General features: G+C 37.4%; 2 protein-coding genes across 4 annotated transcripts in view; one reads left to right on the top strand and one right to left on the bottom strand.

Moving 5' to 3' along the window:
- The first annotated feature begins 545 nt into the window (after nucleotides 1-545).
- chst7 (carbohydrate (N-acetylglucosamine 6-O) sulfotransferase 7) lies at nucleotides 546-7,583 on the top strand. Of its 2 annotated transcripts, none has more exons than XM_067374846.1 (2): nucleotides 546-1,920; nucleotides 6,557-7,583. In XM_067374846.1, the coding sequence occupies exon 1, from the start codon at nucleotides 627-629 to the stop codon at nucleotides 1,875-1,877; it is 1,251 nt and encodes a 416-aa protein (XP_067230947.1). In that variant the 5' UTR covers nucleotides 546-626; the 3' UTR covers nucleotides 1,878-1,920; nucleotides 6,557-7,583. The 2 variants fall into 2 exon arrangements, with proteins under 2 accessions (XP_067230947.1, XP_067230946.1); XM_067374845.1 differs by having other exon boundaries at nucleotides 546-1,900; nucleotides 6,557-7,579.
- Nucleotides 7,584-7,767: 184 nt separating this feature from the next.
- Nucleotides 7,768-23,776, bottom strand: part of slc9a7 (solute carrier family 9 member 7) — a 40,953-nt gene continuing 24,944 nt past the window's right edge. Inside the window, exons 13-17 of one of the 2 annotated variants that reach the window (XM_067374848.1) lie at nucleotides 23,346-23,405; nucleotides 19,088-19,151; nucleotides 15,124-15,206; nucleotides 13,108-13,213; nucleotides 7,768-9,860 (exon numbers count right to left, since the gene is read on the bottom strand). In XM_067374848.1, the coding sequence (XP_067230949.1) occupies nucleotides 9,597-9,860; nucleotides 13,108-13,213; nucleotides 15,124-15,206; nucleotides 19,088-19,151; nucleotides 23,346-23,405 (577 nt within the window). In that variant the 3' untranslated portion in view covers nucleotides 7,768-9,596. The remainder of the gene's footprint in view (nucleotides 9,861-13,107; nucleotides 13,214-15,123; nucleotides 15,207-19,087; nucleotides 19,152-23,345; nucleotides 23,406-23,776) is intronic. The other variant, XM_067374849.1, reaches the window with a different exon arrangement.

The raw sequence follows: 23,776 nt of genomic DNA, 5'->3' as shown, positions 1-23,776 counted from the left end.
AAAGAAAGAAAGAAAGAAAGAAAGAAAGAAAGAAAGAAAGAAAGAAAGAAAGAATCCATTCAGTATACAAAAATATTTCGTGCACATTTGTATCTGAATTTCAATCATACAGTATTTTATTATTTTGTTAGAGTTCTGAAGAGACAAAGTAATGGACAGTTTGTTAATAATCGATGTGTTACGCATCTAAACTGTACCGTACTTTTCCGACCTAGTGCTGGCCAAAACAATGGTTTTGATATTTCTGTATGTTACCTTTTACATAACTTACGATTGTTCTCAATCATGGAAAATATTTATATTATAAAGTTATAAATATATATTGCATGGGGATGTTAATTTATTTAATTATTCCTCGTATAGGTCAATTTATATTAAATACAAATATTTAAATGCTCGTGTTTTGGTAGGTAGTCGATACGATTCGCTCGGCTTTATGAGTGACATCTTAACTATCCAATAACAATCTTCTTATGCGCAGCTCCCACTAGCCAATCCTGGCGTAGGGGGCGGGACTTGTCACATTACGGGTAAGAAAAAAGATTCCACCCTCTAACTTTACTGCTGTAATCTAACAGTATTCACACAGGTAGGGGTCGAGCAGTTCGCCGAGATCCGCTGAGGCCATGAAGAGAAGGCTTCAGAAAAAATACATCATCTTGATTCTAGGATACTCCGTGGCGCTGCTTTTAATTCCCTACGTACTAGATTACCGGAGCAAATCGTCCCACATTAAGGATGGATATCAGCAACAAAAGTGTCCCGATCTGGAGAGCACCATCGCCCTGTGGAGTAGCACCAGGACGGGCAATTCAACAGAGGTGGAGGACTATGGCAACAGGAGTCAGTCCAGAACGCACATATACCTCCACGCAACCTGGAGGACAGGTTCCTCATTCTTAGGGGAATTATTTAATCAGCACCCTGATGTGTTTTATTTATACGAGCCCATGTGGAATATGTGGCAGGCGCTTTATCCAGGAGACGCGGGCAGCTTACAAGGAGCAGTGAGAGACATGATGAACTCTCTGTTTAGGTGCGATTTCTCAGTGTTAAAACTCTACGCAGGCTCGTCCAACATAAGTACCTCTTTTATTTTCGGCTGGAAAACAAACAAGGTCATTTGCTCTGAGCCTCTCTGCAAAGCGTATAAAAAACACGAAATTGGGTTAGTCCAAGGAGACGTCTGTAGCAAATGCCAGCCCAGAGATATCAAAGAGCTGGAGAAAGAGTGCAAAAAGTACCCGGTGATGGTCATCAAAGACGTGCGGGTTTTAGACTTGGCGGTGTTGGTGCCTCTCATGCGAGATCCCGCCATCAACCTCCAGATAATACAGTTGTTTCGCGACCCCAGGGCTGTGCACAACTCTCGACTGAAGTCCAAGCTGGCTCTGGTGAAGGAGAGCATACAGGTGCTGAGGAGCAAGAAGCAGAGCGACAAATACAAGCGCCTTCTGGTGCCTAGCAATAGGGTCCACCGAGCCGATAACTACGTCTCGAGCGCCATGGAGTTAATATGCGACAACTGGCTCAGCGACATGTTGCTCGTTATGAACGCTCCGCCGTGGGTGAGGAGGAACTACATGCATTTGAAATACGAAGACCTGGTGCTCAGACCTGTGGACGAGCTCCAGAGGCTCTATCGTTTCGCCAACCTCACCCTTTCTAAGAACATGGAGAAGTTTGTCATGAACATGACCCACGGACAGGGCTACTCTTCAGATAAACCCTTCCTCATATCATCCAGAGACGCCAAAGAGGCAATTTACGCCTGGAGGGAAAGGCTGAACGTGGAGCAGGTGAACCAGGTTGAAGCCTACTGCAGTGAGGTCATGAGACGGCTGGATTATCGTAAGAGGAACATGGACAATACCTAAAACCACCAAAACATGAGTATATGGTATGTTACATGTCTAAAAGGTCAGGGTATGTGGTGAGCTGACAGCATTATTTGGGCACTATTACGAAACACTAGTTTTTGAGACTCAACAAAAATGATTATCTTTGCATTAGTGTGCATTTTACAGTATTGTACAGAGTTCTACAATTTTTGGCAAAGATACCATGGTAAAAGCATGTTTGTTTGTTTTTTGGACATGCACCATGGTAGTACCATTATGTTCCTGAAAGCAACTTAAATGACATGCTTCATGAATTTCAATACCGAGATAACAGCACCAAAAAAAAAGATCTTACCAACTTCAAACTTTTAAAATTTACCATGGTACAGTTGGTCACTGTACATTTTTACAAGCATATGGAAACTAACTGAATTAGTACCATTCGGTATCACAGTATTCTTGGAATACCATATAAACAAACCATCATATATATTAAAGTACCATGCTATTACATCTGATACCATCACTGTATCATGGTACTAGCATTTTATTAAAGGGAAATGCAGTGGTATTACAATAAGTAGAGAATTAATATTCAAGCAGGTACATGTATTTATTTTTTAAATCTGATTATAAATACAAAAAAAAGTAGTATAGATTTTGGGACAATATTATAGTAATATCTCGCACATCCATAGTATATTTTTGTAAGCAAAATGCCCTTTATTTAATATTATTACTATTGTAATTGAATTATATTTACATATAATATGTGTAATGGTGTCACTGCATGATGTTCTATAACTAGATGCAAAATGTGGCATCCATGGTAAGAAGGGGCATGTTTTCTACTGCTTTAGATTAGCACAGAGTTTATAGTGGTTAAATGGGTTGGTTAAATTCATCTAGCACAACTATACACATTGATGCTTCCATCCGTTACATGACAAGAGTGTCAGTCCCGGATTGATTACGCAACACTGTAACCAGTGTAGTTGTAAAGATGTAAATTGATTTTATTGGCAGTCTGCTGTTATGCAGCATATCTGTATGCCATGCACATACGCTAAGGGACAGACAGCCTTATAGCAAGGGTTTAAGCACACTTCCGGTGTCAGTTCTGATCTATAGATAATGAGTTCTGTCTTTTAGAGCACTCAATTTGATTTTATAATGCTTAGCAACCCCTTGGGGAGACGAAACATGATGCTTTATTAAGTTTTTTTTAAAGATTTGTTTATTGTTAATGTTTGTGAACTTATATATTAATGTTGAAAATGCATAAATGCTGTAAAAGTATTGTTTATTGTTATTTTATGTTAGCTATTTCACAAACTAATGCTAACATACAGAACCTTGTATTAAAATTAGAGCTGCATGATTAATCGTTAAAAGATCACTGTAAATCACCTTTTGAAAGTAACTTAAAGGGATAGTTCACCCAAAAATGAAAATAGAAAAATGAACAAAGAAATGTATATATAGGTTTGGAACAACCTGAGGGTTAGTCAATGATGACAGAATTTTTATTTTTGGGTGAACTATCCCTTTAAAGGAAGGGTAGGCATCTTTGGAGAGGCTAGCAATAGCAAGCTAGCTTTGAAAGCGTAAGATCCCACCCTCCCTTCAGAGTGCTCTCCAAAGCCACGCCTTCTCCAGAGCAGAGTCTGCAAAGCGTCACTAAATGGCGTTAAATTACCTCATGTCTTCATAGCACATAAACATTATTACAAAAATAATTAAAGCTACAAGGAGTGTTGAAAGGGCCCTCGCACCTGGTGGTCTTAGGAAAACAGTGAATAGTGGGCGACATGCATTTAAGCGGGTAAATATAGGAGAAAAATAGCAAAGTCATTTTGATGTGCCACACTTCCTGCTGTCAGCAGGTGGCGCTTTGACTATAACTGAATATTGCCATGTGGATGTCTTTAGGTCAGGACTGTTGTTAAATGTGAAGTTTGGGGCAGATTGGACATTGTATGTCTGAGTTACAACAAATTCCTGTTTCGTTGCGTTAATTGCATACTTTAGCACTTAGCCAAGTGTTGCATGATTTAACATGTCTAGCATGTTTGGCACTTGATGGCATATTTTAATATGTTTCTGTGAGTGCATTATGGTGTAATTTTTTTGAGTAATTAATGACAGAAATGTCACTTTTGGGTGAACCAAACCTTTTAAAAAGAGACAAAAGAAGAGCAGAGTTTAACCGAGGTCATTGATCCAGTCTGAAACCGACAGCACATGGTGCCAGTGGAGTCATGGGGTTAATACGATCCTCTTGAACTCTGCGATGTTCTATGGTGGTGTAATTTTTGTCACTTCCAGAACAGCCCTGGATCAGCAAAATGACCATTTTTATTCAATATAATGGGGAAAACAAATTTACCATAAATATCTTCTCAGCATTGTGACCGGTACAAATATCCAACAGAGGTATGTCAAATCAATTATCCATTATGCTCGAGTCTAATTTCATGGCGAAGCATGTAAATGGTGCTCTATAACAGACCGATGGATCATGATACAGGCTTCTTTGTTATCGCTATCAGAGGCATGTGATGGGGGCTGGTATGACCTAACAGACTGACCACACGTGGTTGGAACAGGCTGAAATATAGGGACTGCTTTGTGCTGGTTAGTCCCTGGAGGGACCAGTGCTCCCTGAGCTGAGCCTGTCACCAGCTCAATCTGTGAGGACTCTGCCATGACTAACTTAGACATGCTGGCACCAGGCATACATCCCTGACCAGTACAGACCTCTAACTGTCTCTTGGTACCAGAGTTCATTACGGGCTTGTATAACATATTTTTGAGATGTTTTGGATTTCTTTTAGGTTTACTGTTTGGGCATGCCTATCTTGGATGGTTAAAAAAACTAAAGAAAAAAAGTAATATATTAATTGTATTATTAATCTAACTATACAAATAATAGAGTAATTACATAATATTTTAACATTATTATTATCATTATTATTGTAACAAAAATATATATTACTAATAACAACAATAATTCAGGGTTCCCACGCTTCCTGGAAAACCGATTACTATTTTTCCAGTCCAGGTAAATGAAAAATGTCCTGGGAAATTATTTTTAAAATGTTTGCTTTTTCCTTTAGGCTTTAATTGTTTCACTCTCTGAAACAATTAACGTTTAGTAGCAGAGAGTGCTATGTACAGGGACGCCGATTTTCGTCACATGAGAATGTTATTTCGACACATTTAGCGAATGTTATGAACTGCTCAAGTATTTGCAGCAACTGTCATACACCCTGTTTTATTTTAGTTCTGGCTGTTGGCAAAAATACCCATTCTTTGGTACTAAGTTGTTACTGAAATATTTAAAAAAAGTAACGCTGCCTGCTTTTTTGCTGTACCAGTAGTCCATAGCAACGGGTCAATCTGGTACCCACTGATAGGGGGCTGCTTTTTACTGCATTGAGCATTGTAGTTAATGTTGAGCACATGAATGCAATGGCCAATCAGAGATGTTTAAATTAGTCAGAATCCGCTCAAAACATTTGTTCAGTGCACCAGAGTTCTACATGCTCGTGAATGCTTTCCTTATAACGAACAGTGTAAACACAATGTAAACGAGATTTATTGTACAGAGTAGTCAGCGTCATTGATTATAATGGGAGTTTTCACAAGAGCGCAGAAGTCTGTGATCTAGCACTAATCTGAAGTGATTGACCGGTTCATTGATTATAAAGGTGCTATTTGTTTATCTGTTCATAAACCATTTTTGAATCCAAAATTGTGTTGACTGACACAGTGGTAACCAATAGGACAACATATAGGACAAAAAAGTCTGATATGTCAAAATAAATCTTTGTATTAAGCGTAAATGCAGACTAACAGAGCTGCCACTATTACATGTAATGCGTTTCCGTTCACTTGATCTGTTTACTTAATTTAAAAATATTTAAAGGCTACATGTTGTTTTAATGTATTTACTTAAAATTATTATTAGCATTAATAATTAATTGACTTTATTTAATGCGCATGCAGTTTTATTAAACGCTAAAGAGAGCCAAAAGTTACGGACTGCAGCTTTAATATTTTGAAATATTTAAACAAAGTATTTAAATAGTTCCAATATTTTTTGCTATGGTATGGAAATTGGAACCAAGAACCAGTTGTCATAATGTATAATTAAGAGCTCATATTAAAAAAAAAAAAAAAAAAAAACAATTTATAGTTAATTCATGGCCATAAACTGCACATATTTTAAAGACTTGGAGAGAGGAATATATTACTTTAGGGCATGATCCTTGTCTTTTATTTCTGCCGTAGTGAAACTGAAAATTTCCTGGAAAATGATTTATGAAAAAGAGGAACCCCAGAAGGAATAGGAAGCCTGATAATGATCTGTCTTGGAGGGTGGTTAATAAAAATGCCAAAAGAAACAACAAAAACTATTAATATATTAGATAATTAATCTTAATATTAGATTTAAATGTAGTAATAATAATAAAATATAATTTTCTATTAATAGTATCTTATTCTATTAGTAATTTCCATTAAGAATAGGCCTATAGGAATACATTGTTTCACGCTGAATATCTGTGACAAATTCTAGCAGTGTCAAATTACGCACTGTATGACAAACTTTGTTGACATTCTACACAAAATCAGTGTTTTTAGTAAATGTCCCAATATCCCCTGTCCACAGTAACACAGCTCAAGTTATGATGTTTCTCTCTTTGCTGTAGGAGCCTGATGTGCTGTTGGAACAGGAGGACAGAAGGGGAACAGCCTGATATAAAGCTAAACCAGGAGGTACTGACGGAGCTGAGGAGCAACACCTCAGGATCTCCTTCACAGAGCCGTCATGGGGTAGACGACAGAAGAGCTTGATAAGAGAGACACTTATAAACCCACCGACCTCAAATGATACTGACAAGAATCCTGTAAGAAAAAGACTAACAATAACAAAGAGGAATCCAGTTCAAAATGAAACGGCTACCAAAGGCTCAGTCCCGGCTGTGTCCTGACAGCCAGATTTCATCCGCAATAATCCCTGCCCAATCCCCAGCAGCCCATAATCAGCCACACGAGACAGACGCTTGGGTCATTGCACATGCACTAGGCCTGGAGACAGATATCCCGTTGGGTGGATATCATAATGAAAACATTCCTTGGCATTCGTATTGTATTCGTCAACCACAAATGTTAAAAGGGATTATGCATCACTAACACGCCAATATCTGTGGTACCACCCAAAAAACTGAAGCACAAAGTGCAATAAACTAAAGAGCTATAGAAAAGGGTGTAGAAAGAATTTTCCCAAAGAAAATTCTGACTTCTCTACAACAACTCACAACACTCCCACTGGTGTGAAGTTTCCCAATTCCCCCTGGACATCACCAGTTTGTTCTTTTTGTGTGAAGTCTGCATCAGGCTGTTAGATGAACACAACAGTCTGCATAGTCAATGTATAAAGATGATAGGATTGCAATTTGAATAGTTAAATGGGCGGAACTTCTAATCAAACTAAAACACACAATCATATTTTGAGGACACGTGTGTTATTGTGCTCTAATAGAAATCCTTTTACTGGTCAAAAAAAAATTTGACGGTATTATCATTTTGTTAACGTTGTTTTGTCACCTTTAAACAACATTTACTCTAAAGCTATGTGAACCATCAGACTTACTAAATGAACAAATCCGTTATTTATAAATAAAACTTGTACATACATTTTGTAGTAAACCACTAGTTTTGTTTTGTTTTTTATTATTATTAAGAGACATATAAAATAAATCAAATACCTTATTTAGGTATTGCTACTGTATCTCACTTTGATATATTGGTTATTTTCATAAACGTACAATTGTTCAACTTAAATGCATACCACAGTTTTGTCAAATTATTTGACAGGCATCTTTATGTATAATAATAATATTGGGAATTTAAATGGGGAACAAAAATAGCACATATCACAGACATAAAAATGGCAGCTTATGTTTATTTTTTTTGTTTATAGCATATATTGACATGCAGAACAGCAAGTAAAAGATGAATGCTACAGGAGGGAGTTACATATCCTGAAGGTACATACAAATCCACCAATATTACAGTCAGGAAAAAAGCTATCAAACACGTTGTAAGAGTCATTCAGCAGAGGAGTGATTTCATAGCCCACATGTTGCAGGATTACATGTGAATTCAGTCTTTTGCTACAGCCGCTTTAAGGTTCTGCACCTCAACACTAAGATTGCCACGAAGCCCATGAGGCTCATTTTCTAGCCAAAACTCCACATACATAGTGCAGTTCTCCTTAATTCACATTTAGGTTCTGAAATGGATTCTGTTGAAGTTGTCTGGAGATGCATTTCCTCGCACAGCTCAAACAGCCTTGTTAAAAGCAAACGACGGACAGACTCAAGTGCAGACAATTGAGGCAGCTGTAAAGGTTATTTCATGGAAAGAGTGCAAGGTTAGTTTATTATGAAGTTCAATATAAATTGGAATGAATGTTAACGTATTTCAAATATCTGCAAGTTAGTTATTAACTAAACACTTGGACTTCAGACTTGTATTCATTATCAAGAATTCATTTCTAGACACGGAGGACAGAAGGAATGCACGTTGGTGGTTGATAGCATGGGGCCATCCATATGCTGTATGAACAGTCAAACAGCTGGGTCAACATAATGCCGAACATTCCAGATTCCTAATTTCAGAATCGCTGACTGCCATATAGCAGCAACCCATACATAATGTAAAGATCCACCTACAAGAACATTCTAACTCGAGGAGGCGCAAAATGAACGCCACACACGCAAACCTGTTTGATTCTGATATGAAGTCTCCTTCATGATTACATCATCCCGCATCACATAAATTCTGGCTGAGAGTGTGCAAGTGGTTAATATTCTAATATAATACAGCAATACATGCAAGGACTGCAGCTCAGCTGCAGCTAAAGTGCATGGCTCATACACTCTGGTTGCATCCAGCTGTTAAAAATTAAAAAAAGTCCCACGTCTGTGCAGAACAACATTCATATTAACAACAACCAGTATGTAAACCTGGCTTTCATACAACCAAGATATTGCAGAAAATGTAAACTCCAACTGACTAAAGTTGAGTATTACAAGGTTCCTGTATGCAGTCATGAGATAAACATGCACTCATGTAAAACAAAGTATGGCCTGCAGTATTTACAAACATTATGATCTTCTCACTCATTTGCATGAAGGTAGGGGTGAGCATTTTAATGCAAAACAACATCATCTAATGTAATACTGGCTGTTTATATGTAAAAACTGACTTCCCATCAAGAAAAACTTATGGCAGCATTGCTAACAGAAAACAAAGAATTAATGACCTAAAATGTTAATATGTGGCAGGTGGTGATCGTATGAAAGTGAATGTTAAGGGCGGCAGAGACCGTTCTGCGTCAGTCCATTATCATAGAAAACAGCAATAAGGACATTTAGTGTCCAAAGCTATTCAAAATGCATTCTCAACAGCAGTTTTATTTTATTTTTTTTCCTCCTACAAGTCACATTTTCATGAGGAGACACTGAATCACAAAGTCTGCCATACCATCAATTACGCCACCTCCATTCTGGTAAATACATCCCGAGCACAAACCCTCCTGCTCTCCATCTTTCTGTTTCCTTGATTTTTCAGACCCACTGCATGAAATCTTTGGAGGGGTCATGAATGGTCAGATGGAGTTATGTGCAAGAAAAGTTAAGGTATGAAGCACAGGGAGGTGTGGTTTGAAGTTTGGGGACTGGGTCAAGCGTGGTCCTCGATGGGGAAAACTAAACGTGTGCCACGGCTCAAGAGCTCATGTTCACGTGTATCCAGTTCTCGTTCCAGAGCGTCTTCCGATGTGCTGTCGCTGCGTTTGCCGTTCAATCCCCAGCTCCCGGCCGATCCTTCGGGGCCGGAGGAGGACGAGGCTCCGTTGGCTGTGATGGCTGTGTCACCGTAGGTCAGCGTCAGGTCTCCTTCGTTCAGGATGAGGTCTGAGTCACTGTCTCGCAGCGGCTCGTGGTTCTGTGGAGCACAGTGACAAGTCGGACATGAAGGGAGGAGGACGGTGCACACACACTCACACACACTATTCAAGCGCAACACAAAGGTTCATGAGGGACACTGTGGAGTCACAAGAAGACAGGATAAAAAGAGAAATACACTTAGATGTCCTTATGCAAGAGAAAAATCACAGACCTACCTGTGTGAAATACAGCTTATAAATTTCATATCACAGTTTAGTTTAAATACGTCACAGTCATTAGTTATTTATAAGACAACGCATAAAATGATTATATAGGTTGTGTAAAATTGACACAGACGTATTCATTTATGTTTATCCACAGTATCCACTGTATTATCATTCATTGTGTGTTTCATTTACACTACTTTCATATTTTGTTTCCCGTTTGATCATGTGCCTTCGCAACAACAAAAAACTCGAATGTAGGAGCTTCCCAGCTGGACTTGAAGGCAGCATAAACATTGATGGCAAAGCAGCAAATTTACACAACTTCCTTCACATTATGTACATGTAATAAACATTCTGCAATAGAACAATCTCCCACAGTTTAAAGACTTGCCATTCACAGATCACTGTGTTTAATGGTACTTCACGCAGTCACTGTGTTCTATTGAAGGGGGTTGTCACAGAAGCACAATTATACCAGGGGATTACACTGTGTGCCAACAGATCAAACAAACTAAACACTGTTATGTAACAGTTAGCTTCACATATAGCTGCTGTTAAATCCTTTGAGAAGGATCTAAATAATGCCTGTTCCATGTTAATGGTTTGGGGTGGTGTGATTTAGTCTGTTAAAGCTCTCAAAGACTGGGAACTAGACCTGAGCTCAGTGTATCAGCAGAGTTGAGGAAAGTCCTTCTTATCTCCTATTACATGGCTCTTAAGGATGATTATGTTTTAGATTTCAATTGTGGCATTCTGCAAACAAATATTGTATAATGACCACTCAACTGAATAATTAATCAGGCAAGAATGGAGTGAAAAAGAAAGTGGCTCGGTGGTATCTTTTTTCATGTAATATGATATGTTGTTTATTTATTTATTTGCAAAGTAGCCATGTAATAAGAGGAATACTGTACAGTTAAATCAGTCATTATAGCAAAATAATAATAATCCTCTCTTAATATTTAACCCACAGCTTATAATGTACATATTTGACACAATATGGTGAGTTTATTTTTGCTTTGCCACTGTTCCATTAGAAGACAAATCAAAACCATAAAAATCACTATTGGAAACAGTGCATGTCCAATCAAAATAGAGGTGTTGCATATTTTACTACAATGACTGGCTGACTGTACATTACCTGCATAAATGAACGCTTCTCATTAAGAGAACTGTTCTGTCTGAGTGCCCTTTAGTGATATAGAAACAAAAAACACTTTCAATATGAAAGATCTATAAACAAAGAATTCATTTCAAGAATGAAAAAGCCTGTTCTTCAATTTTGAAACACTACAAAACAATTTAACTAGAGGAACTAAAAAAGTATATAAAAACATTGGCATCAATAAAAAAAAAGAGGAATACATTAGGAGAAATGTTTCCTTTTTTCTCAGAATTAATGAGCAAGCAACTAATAAACACAGATGGAAGAAGTAAAAATGGAAATAAAAGTTTTGCTTTTAACCCAGACAGCCAAACAGAGAGGGAGAGTCAGAATGAAATGAGAGGATGAACATGCAAAGCAAGAAAATACAATTCAACTAAATAGTGAAAGAGGCCATGAACCTTAGTTCACCCAACAAAGAAAATTCTGTCATTTAGTACTCACACTCATTTCATTCCAAAGACTTTCATTCATTTTCAGAACACAAATGAAGATATTTTAATTAAATATGAGAGATTTCTGTCCTTCCATTGACAGCTACACAACAACCACTTTCAAAAAGTTTGTTAAACTAATCCATATGAATTGAGGGGTTTAGCTCAAATTTTCTCGCTTTAAATGATGAACAGTTTGAATTTAAGAGTTTATTCACATATTAACATTAATCAGTGAACATAAACAGAAGCTCAACCGAACCTGCATGATGCGTGAGAACAAACCTCATTGGTTCTTGCAGAAGCTCAAAAGCAGACATCCTCAAGCTTCCTTTTACCATAAATGATGTGTGTGTTGGTGAATCTTTTATTATATGTGAATAAAAGCTTAAATTCAATCTGTTCATATAAAGCGACCATGCCTCTTCAGAAATTTGAACTAAAACCCCTCAATTCATATGGATTAGTTTTACCATCTCTTTATGAACTTTTTGAAGTGTCAAAGTGGTAGTTGTGTAGCGGTTAATGGAGGAACAGAACTCATATTTCATGAAAATATCTTCATTTTTGTTCCGAAGATGAATGACAGTCTCTTTCTAACCCCTTAAATAAATGACAGGCTTTAGGAGGGTCTAGATAGAACAATCGAAACAAGAAAAGAGGAATAGAAATATATATAGACAGACAAACTGGAGCATTTAGATGGCCTGAGCCAAAGGAACTACATGACACAATCATTATGACTCATGCAATAAGGGAAGAACCATTGTCATTATAGGTCTGAAAACAGATAACTCTTTGCCAGTATTCACATCATTCCATCCACTGCAGATATGAGGGGCATAATTATGTTACATGGGAGAGAGGTGGGCGATCAAGCAGTTCTGCAGGACATTTAGCTCATTGTGACCCAACAGCACAAAGTAAGAATATAAGACGTTTGTGAGCTAAGCTAAGCAGCCCGAGCCACAGTATGAGCATTGTGATGAATAGGGGAATTTGAGGGAGTGAATGAGGCTGTGACCGCTGTGAATAACTGTGTTCTCCATGCTTGAGATATTGGAAAGCCTCTCGGGCTCACCATCATCAGAGTGGCATCATGAAAGGCTCTTTTGTGACCGGGCGCACACTGAATGCGTCTTCCTTCGGGTCTGTGTCCAGTCTAAAAGCCCCAGTGCTTTTGTGCATCTGTCTGTCTTTCTCTCTTTTCTTTTCAAAAAGGGTTTCACAGAGCAGCAACAACACTGGAAAGCAAGCTATGGAAACCAAAGCATGCTGTTGAGGAACTCAGAAAAAGCTACTTCTCTAGAAACAAGGCAAAGTGCAGTGTGAAGTAATGACCAATAAACTGGCAGATAATGGGCAGTTTTGAAAATATTGGCATTGGGTTAATTCCCCCCCCAAAAAATCTAATATTTTAATTAATACATCTACCAAATTGAATGATTTTAATACATGAGTGTGTGTATGTGGTCTTACCTCATAGGCCTGGGGGCTGGTCAGACATCGAGCCAGCGGACCGCAGCAGGCTGGCAGGGTGGAGGTCAGAGGGGGGCCGCTATGGGTCAGGATAGGCTTCAGGTAACTGTAATCTGGTTAAGGGGAATAAATCTGCTGAAGTGTCAATGTCAAGCAGATGTGAACCAGGGATCTGTTCTGTCACATGTGGCTACAAGACTCTGGTGGATGTAGACCAGTGGTCGGCAACCATGTGGGATTGTCACAGAAGCGTGCACCTTTGGTTGCACGAATGGATTGTCAGATCTGTGAGCTAGCACAGGTTAAAATCTCACACTTTAATAGTATTTATAGCACCTAACTTAATAAAACGAGTTGTGTGACTATGAGGAATGATTACCTCAAAATGTACACGCAAGTTTGAGGAATTTCGTACGCAAAAGAGTAGCTTTTTGTGATCCGTAGAGACGAGGACGAATAAATAATGAAAAAATGTTTTTTGGGTGAACTAGTTAATTCATACATGCCATGAATCAACCACAAGACTTTTACTTCCAACATTTGTCCAACAAAACAATCAACCAATTCAAAAATAGCACTGCTTACAATGGAAGCTTCCAAATTCAGCATGGCAGCAGCAAGTACTCATCTCAGAACAGATATGTCCGTGTTCCAGCATCATAAATCGCAGAGTAACAGATCATCATCCCCTTAAATAGTTCACTCAGAGTCTAGCACACACAGATCTAAGCAGGACAGCCAGTACGCGGTTGGCAGCAATTCTGGGTTTCTTATTTTTGACAGACGAGGATAAAAATAGAGAAGGCGGTGGTAAAGTGTTGATGGCTTGAAACCAAGAACACTCTGTGATGGATTGGAAGTGTATAATATCTTTGAGGGGGGAGCTGAATGTCCCCTGCAGAGCTAGAGAGAGGTTGCCAGGTAAAGACTCTGGAAAATATCTCTGTAGGATGTCCAACAGCATGGTCTGGTACCCAAAGAGAAATAAAATAGGCTGCTGGAACATTTCAATTGCAGTGGCCTTTTGGAAAGCACACAAACACACTTTACTTCACTCCCGAGGGCTTGTGAAAAAGGAACCGAATGTTATTAGGTAGGTTGTTGTGACAAAAAGACAATACGCATGTAAGCTCAAATGCTTGGCTGTGGGCGCACAGAAAATTGCAAACTAAGTCTCCTAATAAACATCTGACATAAGCTCTGAGGACCTGTGAGTCACCACATGTGGAGCTCCTAGCCACAGCTGTGCAGGAAGCGGATTGAGAAGTATGTGAGAAAATGTGTGTGTGTGTTCACCTTTAAGCATTATTTCTAGCAACTGTGAGCTAAATAAAACCCTTTCTTTTGCCATTTTACTCCTTTCACCACACACAATCATCTCACTGAAAAGGTACGGCGACAGTACACCACTCAGCACAAAATAATTGCAGTGGATGGGCCCTGCTGAGAGCTCAAGAATCACTGATTGCTTCATTCAGGACTTAAAGACTTTGTGAAACTGGACTGCAGTCATTTGATTTTCCATACACACACACACACACACACACACACACACACACACAAAAAAATGTACGCAATGACATTTCCAGCAGCTCGCATTGAGGTGCAGAGCTCAGACTGGAGTTTTTTTTGGAGGGGGAGTTACGCAAGAAGGTTGAGGCCTGCCGGTTTGGGGCTTTAGAGGCTCAGTTAAGGCCTCAGAGGAAGTACATCATTGATCAAAACAGCTATCCTAAGAAATCTTGCAAACTCTCACTCCGCATTTATATTCATCCAGATCTGCTTTAGTGAGTTTCATCAATATGTGTATCTATTGTTTGTTGTGGTGTGGGAGCAGATGTTTTTTGCTAGTCAGTTGCATGGAGCCAAAGTAATCTCACTGGCAATGCTCACTGAAGAGCAGAGAATAGAACGGTGAATGCAAGAAGTAATGCTCAGCCGTGCTTGAGTTCTTAATGACAGGACCACAAAAGCGTGTAAGTGTGTGTTGTTGTGAATAGCATGCTGAAAGGATACTTGTGGTCAAAAGTATACCAAAGTCTAAAGAGCCAGGCGCTCTCCTGCTTGGTCTTGCTCTGCCCTTCTGACTGGGTTCCATCCTGAGGAGAAAGAGGAAGCAATTCTCATTTGTACAACCTAGGAAAACCTTTTCACATATATTATAATATACTATACCTTAAGTAAATATTGAAATATAGAAAAGCCCTAAATTAAAATAACCTCACAGTACAATTCATTATTGAGGCAGACAAGAAAATCATGGAAATAAAACCATAATATTGACTTCTAAAGTCAGTTTTTGTAACATCTATTCAATCAAGCCTGTGATTGGCCTATCTGCATATTAGTGGCTTTCGCACCGAATAGTTCTATGAACTCAGTTCTAGGAACTAGCCCCTAGGATAGTTCCCAGAGAACTAATTTCTCCCCCCAGCCATGTTCCTGTGGCATTTGCACCAGGACTTCATTAGGTGCAAAAGGCCCTAATGAAGATATTTAGAAGTAGTAAATCAAAGGTTTAGAATGCGGACACTTTAAATGTTAGCTCAAGTCTGCCTTTTAAGTAATAAAGGCTTAAAAATGCAGTGTGTATTTTCTGTACCAAAAAAAATAATTGAAGTGAAAATATATTTTCCATCTACTTACAAGCCACTTGTCTAACATTACAAATTAAAAGTGCCATCGAATGTTTTTTTACAAGATGTAATATAAGTCTAAGGTGTCCCCTGAATGTGTCTGTGAAGTGTCAGCTCAAAATACCCCATAGATTTTTTTAAATACATTTTTTTAACTGCCTATTTTGAGGCATTTTAAATATGCACCGATTCAGGGCTGCTGGCCCTTTAAATCTCATGCTCCCTGCCCATCGAGCTCGCGACTCTATAATACAGTGCATTTACAAAGTTCACACAGCTAATATAACCCTCAAATGGATCTTTACAAGATGTTCGTCATGTATGCTGCATGCATGCTTCGGGTCATGTGAGTATAGTATTTATTTGGATGTTTACATTTGATTCTGAATGCGTTTGAGGCTATGCTCCGTGGCTAACGGCTAATGCTACACTGTTGGAGAGATTTATAAGGAATGAAGTTGTGTTTATGAATTATACAGACTGCAAGTGTTTAAAAATGAAAATAGCGACGGCTCTTGTCTCCGTGAATACAGTAATAAACGATGGTAACTTTAACCACATTTAACAGTACATTAGCAACATGCTAACGAAACATTTAGAAAGACAATTACAAATATCACTAAAAATATCATGTGATCATGGATCATGTCAGTTATTATTGCTCCATCTGCCATTTTTCGCTGTTGTTATTGCTTGCTTACCCAGTCTGATGATTCGGCTGTGCACATCCAGACGTTAAATACTGCCCTTGTCTAATGCCTTTCATAATGTTGGGAACATGGGCTGGCATATGCAAATATTGGGGGCGTACACCCTGACTGTTACGTAACAGTCGGTATTATGTTGAGATTCGCCTGTTCTTCGGAGGTCTTTTAAACAAATGAGATTTATATAAGGAGGAAACAATGGAGTTTGAAACTCACTGTATGTCATTTCCATGTACTGAACTCTTGTCATTTAACTATGCCAATATAAATTAAATTTTTAATTCTAGGGCACCTTTAAAAACTGACTGCATATAAATCTAATTTCCTGTCATTAAACTGTTATATTTAAAATGTAAAGTCTGTCATTTAATTATATGACTACTGGCAACATAATACCAGGCCATACAGAAAAATTCAGCAGACTTTCGAATGAGTGGAATGAAATCTGATACTTAACCAGTAATCCTGACCTACAGTTAACACACAATATATATCCATATTTATCAGTTGACTCTGTATATGTAGTGAAATATTAAGTCTCGCTGTTCTTTCAATTGCCAGTACGTTTATCCAAATTCACCTAATCTCACAAGTTCAGCTTCAACTTCATCGCAGTTAAAGAGATTACAGATTAACACGATCACAAACAAGCTCAAAGTAACACTATACTGCAACCTACCTTAAGCTTACCATATTCCTTTAGTGTTAATACTATAGTGAAGACCACTGTTAATAAGATAAGATGTGTGACAAATACAGAAAGTGTTCATCAACAAAAGTAAATCTGTACGCATGCTCATCAGGGTTGTCATAAAACTAAAAATTCAATAGTTCATCCTAGTATAAGTAAACCTGTACAATACCAAAGCAAAAAAATAACTATTAAGCTCCCAAACAAAATACTTTATTTAAAAAAAAAGTTTAATATTAACATTAATATTAACCAAATAAAATAATGGCATGCATGTAGAAATAAACTCTTAAATTAAGAGCAGTAAGTTCCTCTTTTCAATACTGTTGTTTGATTAATATTATTATCTAATTTTTATTAACACTCCATGCACAAACCTTGATTTTGACACAAACCAGGGGCTGGGTTTGACACGTTCTTAAGAATAAAATCTTTATTATTTTATTTTTTTCTATAAATTTTATATTTACTAGAGGGTATGGAGTAAAATTATGAAATAATTTAATGAGCCATTTCAAATAATAAGCATTACAACATTACAATACTAGTTACATAAAAAATGTATTACTTCTATTATATTTTATTACTCTTCCATAATTGTAACTCAACATACTTGTATCAAATGTTTGTGTTCCAGACTGAAATACTAAGGGTTGTCAAAGTGAGACAGAGGGAAATAAAGGGCTCTAAGACCAAGCAGTTCCTCTCACCCTCTGACCATGTCCTGCTTAGGCAATATATAGACTTCCAAGAAACTCACTTATGTCTGTTTAACTGTTTACTATCTAACAGTAATGTAGAGAAATAATTTACAGTGCAAAACAAAAAGTTTATTTTATTATTTAAAGCATTTCTTAAGAACTGTAGAGAACATACAAACGTCTTAAATTATAGTTCACCCAAAAATGAAATTTCTGTCATCATTTAATTCAACCTCATCTTTTATGTTCCACAGAAGAAAGTAAGTCATACAGGTTTAGAACACATGACCGAAATTCATTTCTGGGTGAAGTATTCCTTTAAAAAAGGTTTTCATGAATTTAGCCCAGATTGTTAGTTCTAACTGTTTACATTTATCATCCCACTATGTTTATCAATAAGTGCGTTTGACCTCTTATGGTCAGTCGCAAGCACAAGCACTCTTCAAAGAGCATGTCAACTCTTTGACTACTTATAATTCATTATCTTCTACTGTTAACTGCATTTTCTTCTAAATGAGAGTGTGCTTCTGCTTTTGCAGAAAATGACTGGCTTCAACTGATCTGATTTCTGCGATTGCCCTATAATGGCACCAGTTTAAACCAGGATGAACAGAGGAGAAATGTCATTAGTTTCCAAGGTGTCCACTCCTAATTAGCTTTGCCATTCTAATTTGAGTAACAATTCATGATATAAAAAGCAACTTGTGTGTCTACATTGGTGCATGAATTTGCACTTCTTCAAAAACACCCACGGGTTTTAAACACGACACGGAAAGCAGTGCTGACACACATTGCCAACAGCTAAGAGGCATCAAGGTTGTTTGCATGGCCACTTTTGAAGGGGTCCACAATTCTTTATCTTAAAAAACGCTGCATGCTTTTTTAGAGGCAGGAAACCGGAAGAATGAAATTACGTGTGGTTTTGGAGTACCTATATATGAGGTTTCACATTAAAGTGCAAAAGGAACAGTATGATGTCGGTGGCGGCAATTCAGAATGAGAGTTGCACATTGTACAAAATAAATGCAAGAGTGCAAATCCATAAAACTAGGGTGTTCTGGGTGGTGTTGCTAAGTTCTTCCTTCAGTCTATGGAACATTATGTTAGTTTAAAAAGTGCTAGCACATGTCTCCTTTCTTGCACAATTTAAAGCATCACTTATGTCCATAGCAATAGTTTAATACCTGAAATATATTGAAGGTAAAAGCTTCATTGGCAGGAGGACAAAAACATATTGAGACTTACTCCCTGAAGGACCTGGAAGCTGTCCCCACATGGCTGAAGATCCTGATCAGGGTCCACTCCAACTCTGAAAGAGACAGAAACTGAACGTCAGTCTGTGAGTGTGCATATGTGACATTTAAAGCACAGTGCAAAATGCAGCCACATATGTGCCGCGACCTTTTTTAGCAAAGCCAACAACCAGCAGCAGAACGGTGAAAAGATAAAAGGTGCAGTGGATTCAAGCAGAGAGATATTGATCATGTTATGATCTTATTTCACACAACACACCTACTGCAGCAAGGCAAGGTTTCCACTGGGAAGTAGTTAGAGAAATTAACTATAAGGTCTACAGACAATTCCACTCATTTGTTTTCTTTGGTTGGTCACAGGCCTAAACATCTAGTTAAAACAAAGTTTTAAAAAAATATCAGTGCCATGGGGGTACTGGGGTAATTTTTTTTAATTAAAAGGAATTAAATAATAAAAAAGATTAATTAAGGAAATAATGAAAAAGAAGTAGGAATAGTAAAAGTTCAAGGTCTATTGTAGTTAAGTCATTAATTTAAGCTTTTTATAAAAATATATATTCACTCTTATTTGTATGTCTAATATGTCAAAAACACTAAATGTTTCTTGTCATCACAATTAATTATGAATTACATTAATCATATTAATCAAATAATAGCATGTTTTCAATTCAAAATGGTGAAATAAAAAAAAAATAATAATAATAATTGAGTTGTTTGCTGAATATTTCAATTATAAGTTGTAAAATATTAAATGTTTAGCTACTTACTCGCCACAAACTCTTTCACTGCTAAAACGAAAAGCATCGCATTGGAATTCACACTCATCTTCTGTGAACAGCCCTCAGCCCCTCAGTGTCTATGGGGGTTACGGCCCTGCCATAGTTCATTGTCAGATATTTTTATTTATCAGTATCAATTCATATTCAATATATAAAACTGTACATGCTCATTTCACCTATTTTTACATTTAGATTACTTTGCCATCATCTAACTTTCACTGAATCTAAATACTAATTTAATAACACTTAAATATAATCCGAAAATATTTTTTTCATACTGTACATAAAACATTGTGATACCTAAATACACTTTATGATTTATTATAGTTTTTTAATGTTTTATTTTACATTTTTAAAACTATAAAATTTTAATATCAACCATATGGACCATTTATTGGTTAGTGTTGTTAACTAGTTTAAAATTATTTTTGTTAATTGAAATAAAGCTGAAATAAAATAAAATAAAATGAATATTAGATGAAAAAACATTTCTACTTTTCATTTAAGTCAAAGTACTAAAATTATTAAAACTGAAATAAAATCTAAATATAATTTTTTTTTAATGACAAAAACTTTTAAATTAAAATTGAAGATATAAAAATAAAAGCTTCAAAATATTAATAAATGCTATAAGAGTACATAAATAACTCATTGGTTATTGGCCATAACATGACAATAATTATTGGCTTATCGTTATCAGCCAGATAATCATCCCTAAAACATCTGTGGTCCTGTCTATGTCGGTCAGACAGTCTTTTCCTGTTTATGAGGATGGTTCTTGAACAGAATAAGCTGCAAAGTGCACCAGACTTCTGTCTGTAGTGGAGGCCAAACTTGTGTGAACAGCCACACATGCTCTGCCATTTACTTGACTGGTTGAAACACGAGGAGAACCCAGCAGACCTTAAGAGCTCAGAGGGTGAGATTCTGCTGAGATAAGTGACACAATAGGTGAACTTTCCCTTTGGCCTTCAAGCACATTCACTGATCTTTGATTCTATGTCTTATAATTCATTCTCCCTCTCAATTAAAGCTGTGGCTATGATGTAGCTACTGGCTTTTGACCCCCAAGGATCAACAGAGACTTCATTGTGATGTTAGGCAGAGCTTGTGGGTTAGCAGATACTCAGACATTCTCCACCCATGTGGACAAGTGCCAGTGAAAACAAAGAGCTGACTTATCTGTCTTTGCTCTCACAAGTAGTTAAAGTTTGCCTTTACTGAATGTCTTATCTCTTATCACAATCAGCAAGGAAGATTTGTTTCCCAAAATGTGGGCGAATTTAATTAAAATAGAGAAGTGAAAAAAAGAGTTAACATGCTTCTGCCAAAGCCAGTGACACATATCTGCGACAAACTCTTAACAAGCTGCTGTTTTTTTTCAACCACGTCTGGAAGAGAACTGTCTGTAAAACAAAATAGAGTTTCCCTCCCCAATGGTTTAGAGAGTTGTCCAAACAGGAGTTGATTTGCTCATATGCAAGTTACATTGGGGAAGGGGAAGCTCGAACTTTATAGAAGGAAAATCAGGACGCTAAAGACTTGAAAAAATGGAGGAAAAGAGTAAGAGACAAAACAAATCAGGAAATGGAATACAAGGAAATCAATGAAAGTAAAAACAATATAAACAGACTACTGTAATGACTACGTCTGCAGATGGAGGATGGGCTACATTAATGGGTCACAAGGAGGTCAGAGGGGCCAGTTATAACAAAAGGGGAAAGTAAAGATCAAGGGAGAGTATCACGTGCCTCCCCTAACCACATTCTACACAGTCTGCACACGGCTGCAGAAAGAATATCAACATGGTGGATGCTGAACATATCCTTCCTGTAAGACGGTCAGAGCAGCTCTCGTTGTCAGCCGAGCTGTCTGTGTGCGGTTGCAGATGTACTGAGGCCAAGGACAGCAGATTGTTGGATTTTAATGCAGGTATAAGTGGAAGCATATTAATTTTGAATGCCTAATCTGGTTTCTTTTGATGCCTTGGTATTACTCATCTGCAGTCTTAAGCCAGTGTCGAGTCTTTGCCAGTGAGCTTTGTGTACAGATTTCCTTTAGCACATCAATGTGAAAACAGGAGCGACAGCACACACACATTCTTTCAAAGTGACTCCCACCAGTTTTAAAAACAGCCCTGGAAGAAATGCACTGGCACAATATGGAGACTAACCACTAAGAACAAACATTTGAGTGTGCTGAGGAAGTTAAATGCATATAAAGGGGTGCTATACTGAGCAGAGAAGAAGAAGAAGATTTTTACAGATAATACAACAGAATAGAACTGATACTAGACAGAGAAACACTGACAAAGCAACATTCAAGTGAAAAAATATCTTGGTTTTTCTTGGTAATTACATTTAATGTAAACAGCAACTGAGAGATTCTTGTAAAGAAATCCGGACAAAAGAGCAACAAATGAATGGTTTTCATTTGCCCTTAGTTGTGTATTCTTAACGTGCCCTATTATGCTATTTTAAATGTTCTCCTACAATCTATTTACATGCATCCAAGTTCAAAAAACACTTTAATTTTCTCATAATATACACTGCAGCATCACCTTACTTCTCACAGTGTCTGAAGTCTGAAGTTTGATAAAGGATTCGCTCTCTCTAAACGACTTCTTTCTGAGCGCCTAATCTCTGACTAGTCAGATGGCCAAGTCTGTTGTGATTGGTCTACTGCTTACAGTACTTTTTGGTAAAATAATGGCTATTACCTTATCTGAATTTCAGCTTCGGAAGCCTCCTCAGCTTTCGCAGCAACCACACTCTTCCAGGCCTCAGGTACAACTACAGTGTTTAAGGGCAAAGTAGATGCCGTTTGCAGGCAGCAAATGAAGACCATTATGCAAATTTATAACCAACTTGCGTAGGTTAGTGCAGGAAGTTACACTGGAAATACTGACGACTTATTACAGGCAGTTCAGAATTGGTTATTTCTTTTAGGTTTGGTTATTTCTCCATTTATAGTGAACTTTTACATCGACAAAACTATTTACATACATGACATACATGAAAGGTAATATCTGAAAAAGCATAATTTTTCAGGCACTTTAAGCACTTTATATGGTAAATATGTTTAAATTAGATAAAAGGTTATTGTGCATAATATTTTATTAAATGTTTGTTAAAATGTCATGGTATTAATGTCATCTAACAAATTCTTGATGTTATTTTTTAACAGCTATTTGTATAGGTATTTTCAGCCCAGTGTGTCCTAAATGGATGTTTCAGACAGGATTCTTCATTTCAGTGCATCACTATAAAACAAAACAGGCGTAGAGCAGATTTAGCAGGAACACTGTGCAATAGAGTCTTAAGCAAAAAAGACATAAGTGCTTGATTAAAGCAGAAGCCCAGACATTACAGTATCAAGCACCCACACAAAAGACTGCTTTTATTGTGCATTGTACAAAGTGAGGTCAAAAGGTCACCGCCACCTGTACAAGATTGCAAAGTCCATCATCACCTGATGTAATTCCTCAGTCTACGCAGCCTCTCCTTCTCGGCAGCAGAAGACTCTCCAACCCTGAGCACAACACACAACTCTTGAGACCAGCCCTGCAAACAAACATCCTAACAGCTTCTACTCAGAAAAGTGAGAAAAACTTCACACTCCGGTGTTTCTTAGACTCCAAATGTTGGTCTTTGTGTCTTTGTATTGCTATTCGTGTCACATGAAAAATGTAACAAAATTAAAATGTTGAGGAAAATAACATTCCCAAAAAGGGATACAATAGTTAAATGGCCTTTTTTTGGCACACTGAGACAGAAGAAACCAAATCATGTAGTTCGAAATACATTTAAACTCCTCTGCAAAACAGACATTTCCTATCCGATACATAAAAAGTGTTTGGGGCTTCACATTCCTGCTCTGAATTGGCTCTCTGTGCTCTGAGC

Source organism: Chanodichthys erythropterus, chromosome 21 (genome assembly GCF_024489055.1).
Source record: "Chanodichthys erythropterus isolate Z2021 chromosome 21, ASM2448905v1, whole genome shotgun sequence".
In the NCBI taxonomy this organism is placed as follows: Eukaryota; Metazoa; Chordata; class Actinopteri; order Cypriniformes; family Xenocyprididae; genus Chanodichthys; species Chanodichthys erythropterus.
Note: the sequence above shows the minus strand (reverse complement) of the source record. Positions and strands in the feature narration are given on the sequence as shown.

Bases quoted from the DNA above. Each gene is read 5' to 3' on its own strand.
- chst7 (XM_067374846.1), top strand. From the start codon at position 627: ATGAAGAGAAGGCTTCAGAAAAAATACATCATCTTGATTCTAGGATAC.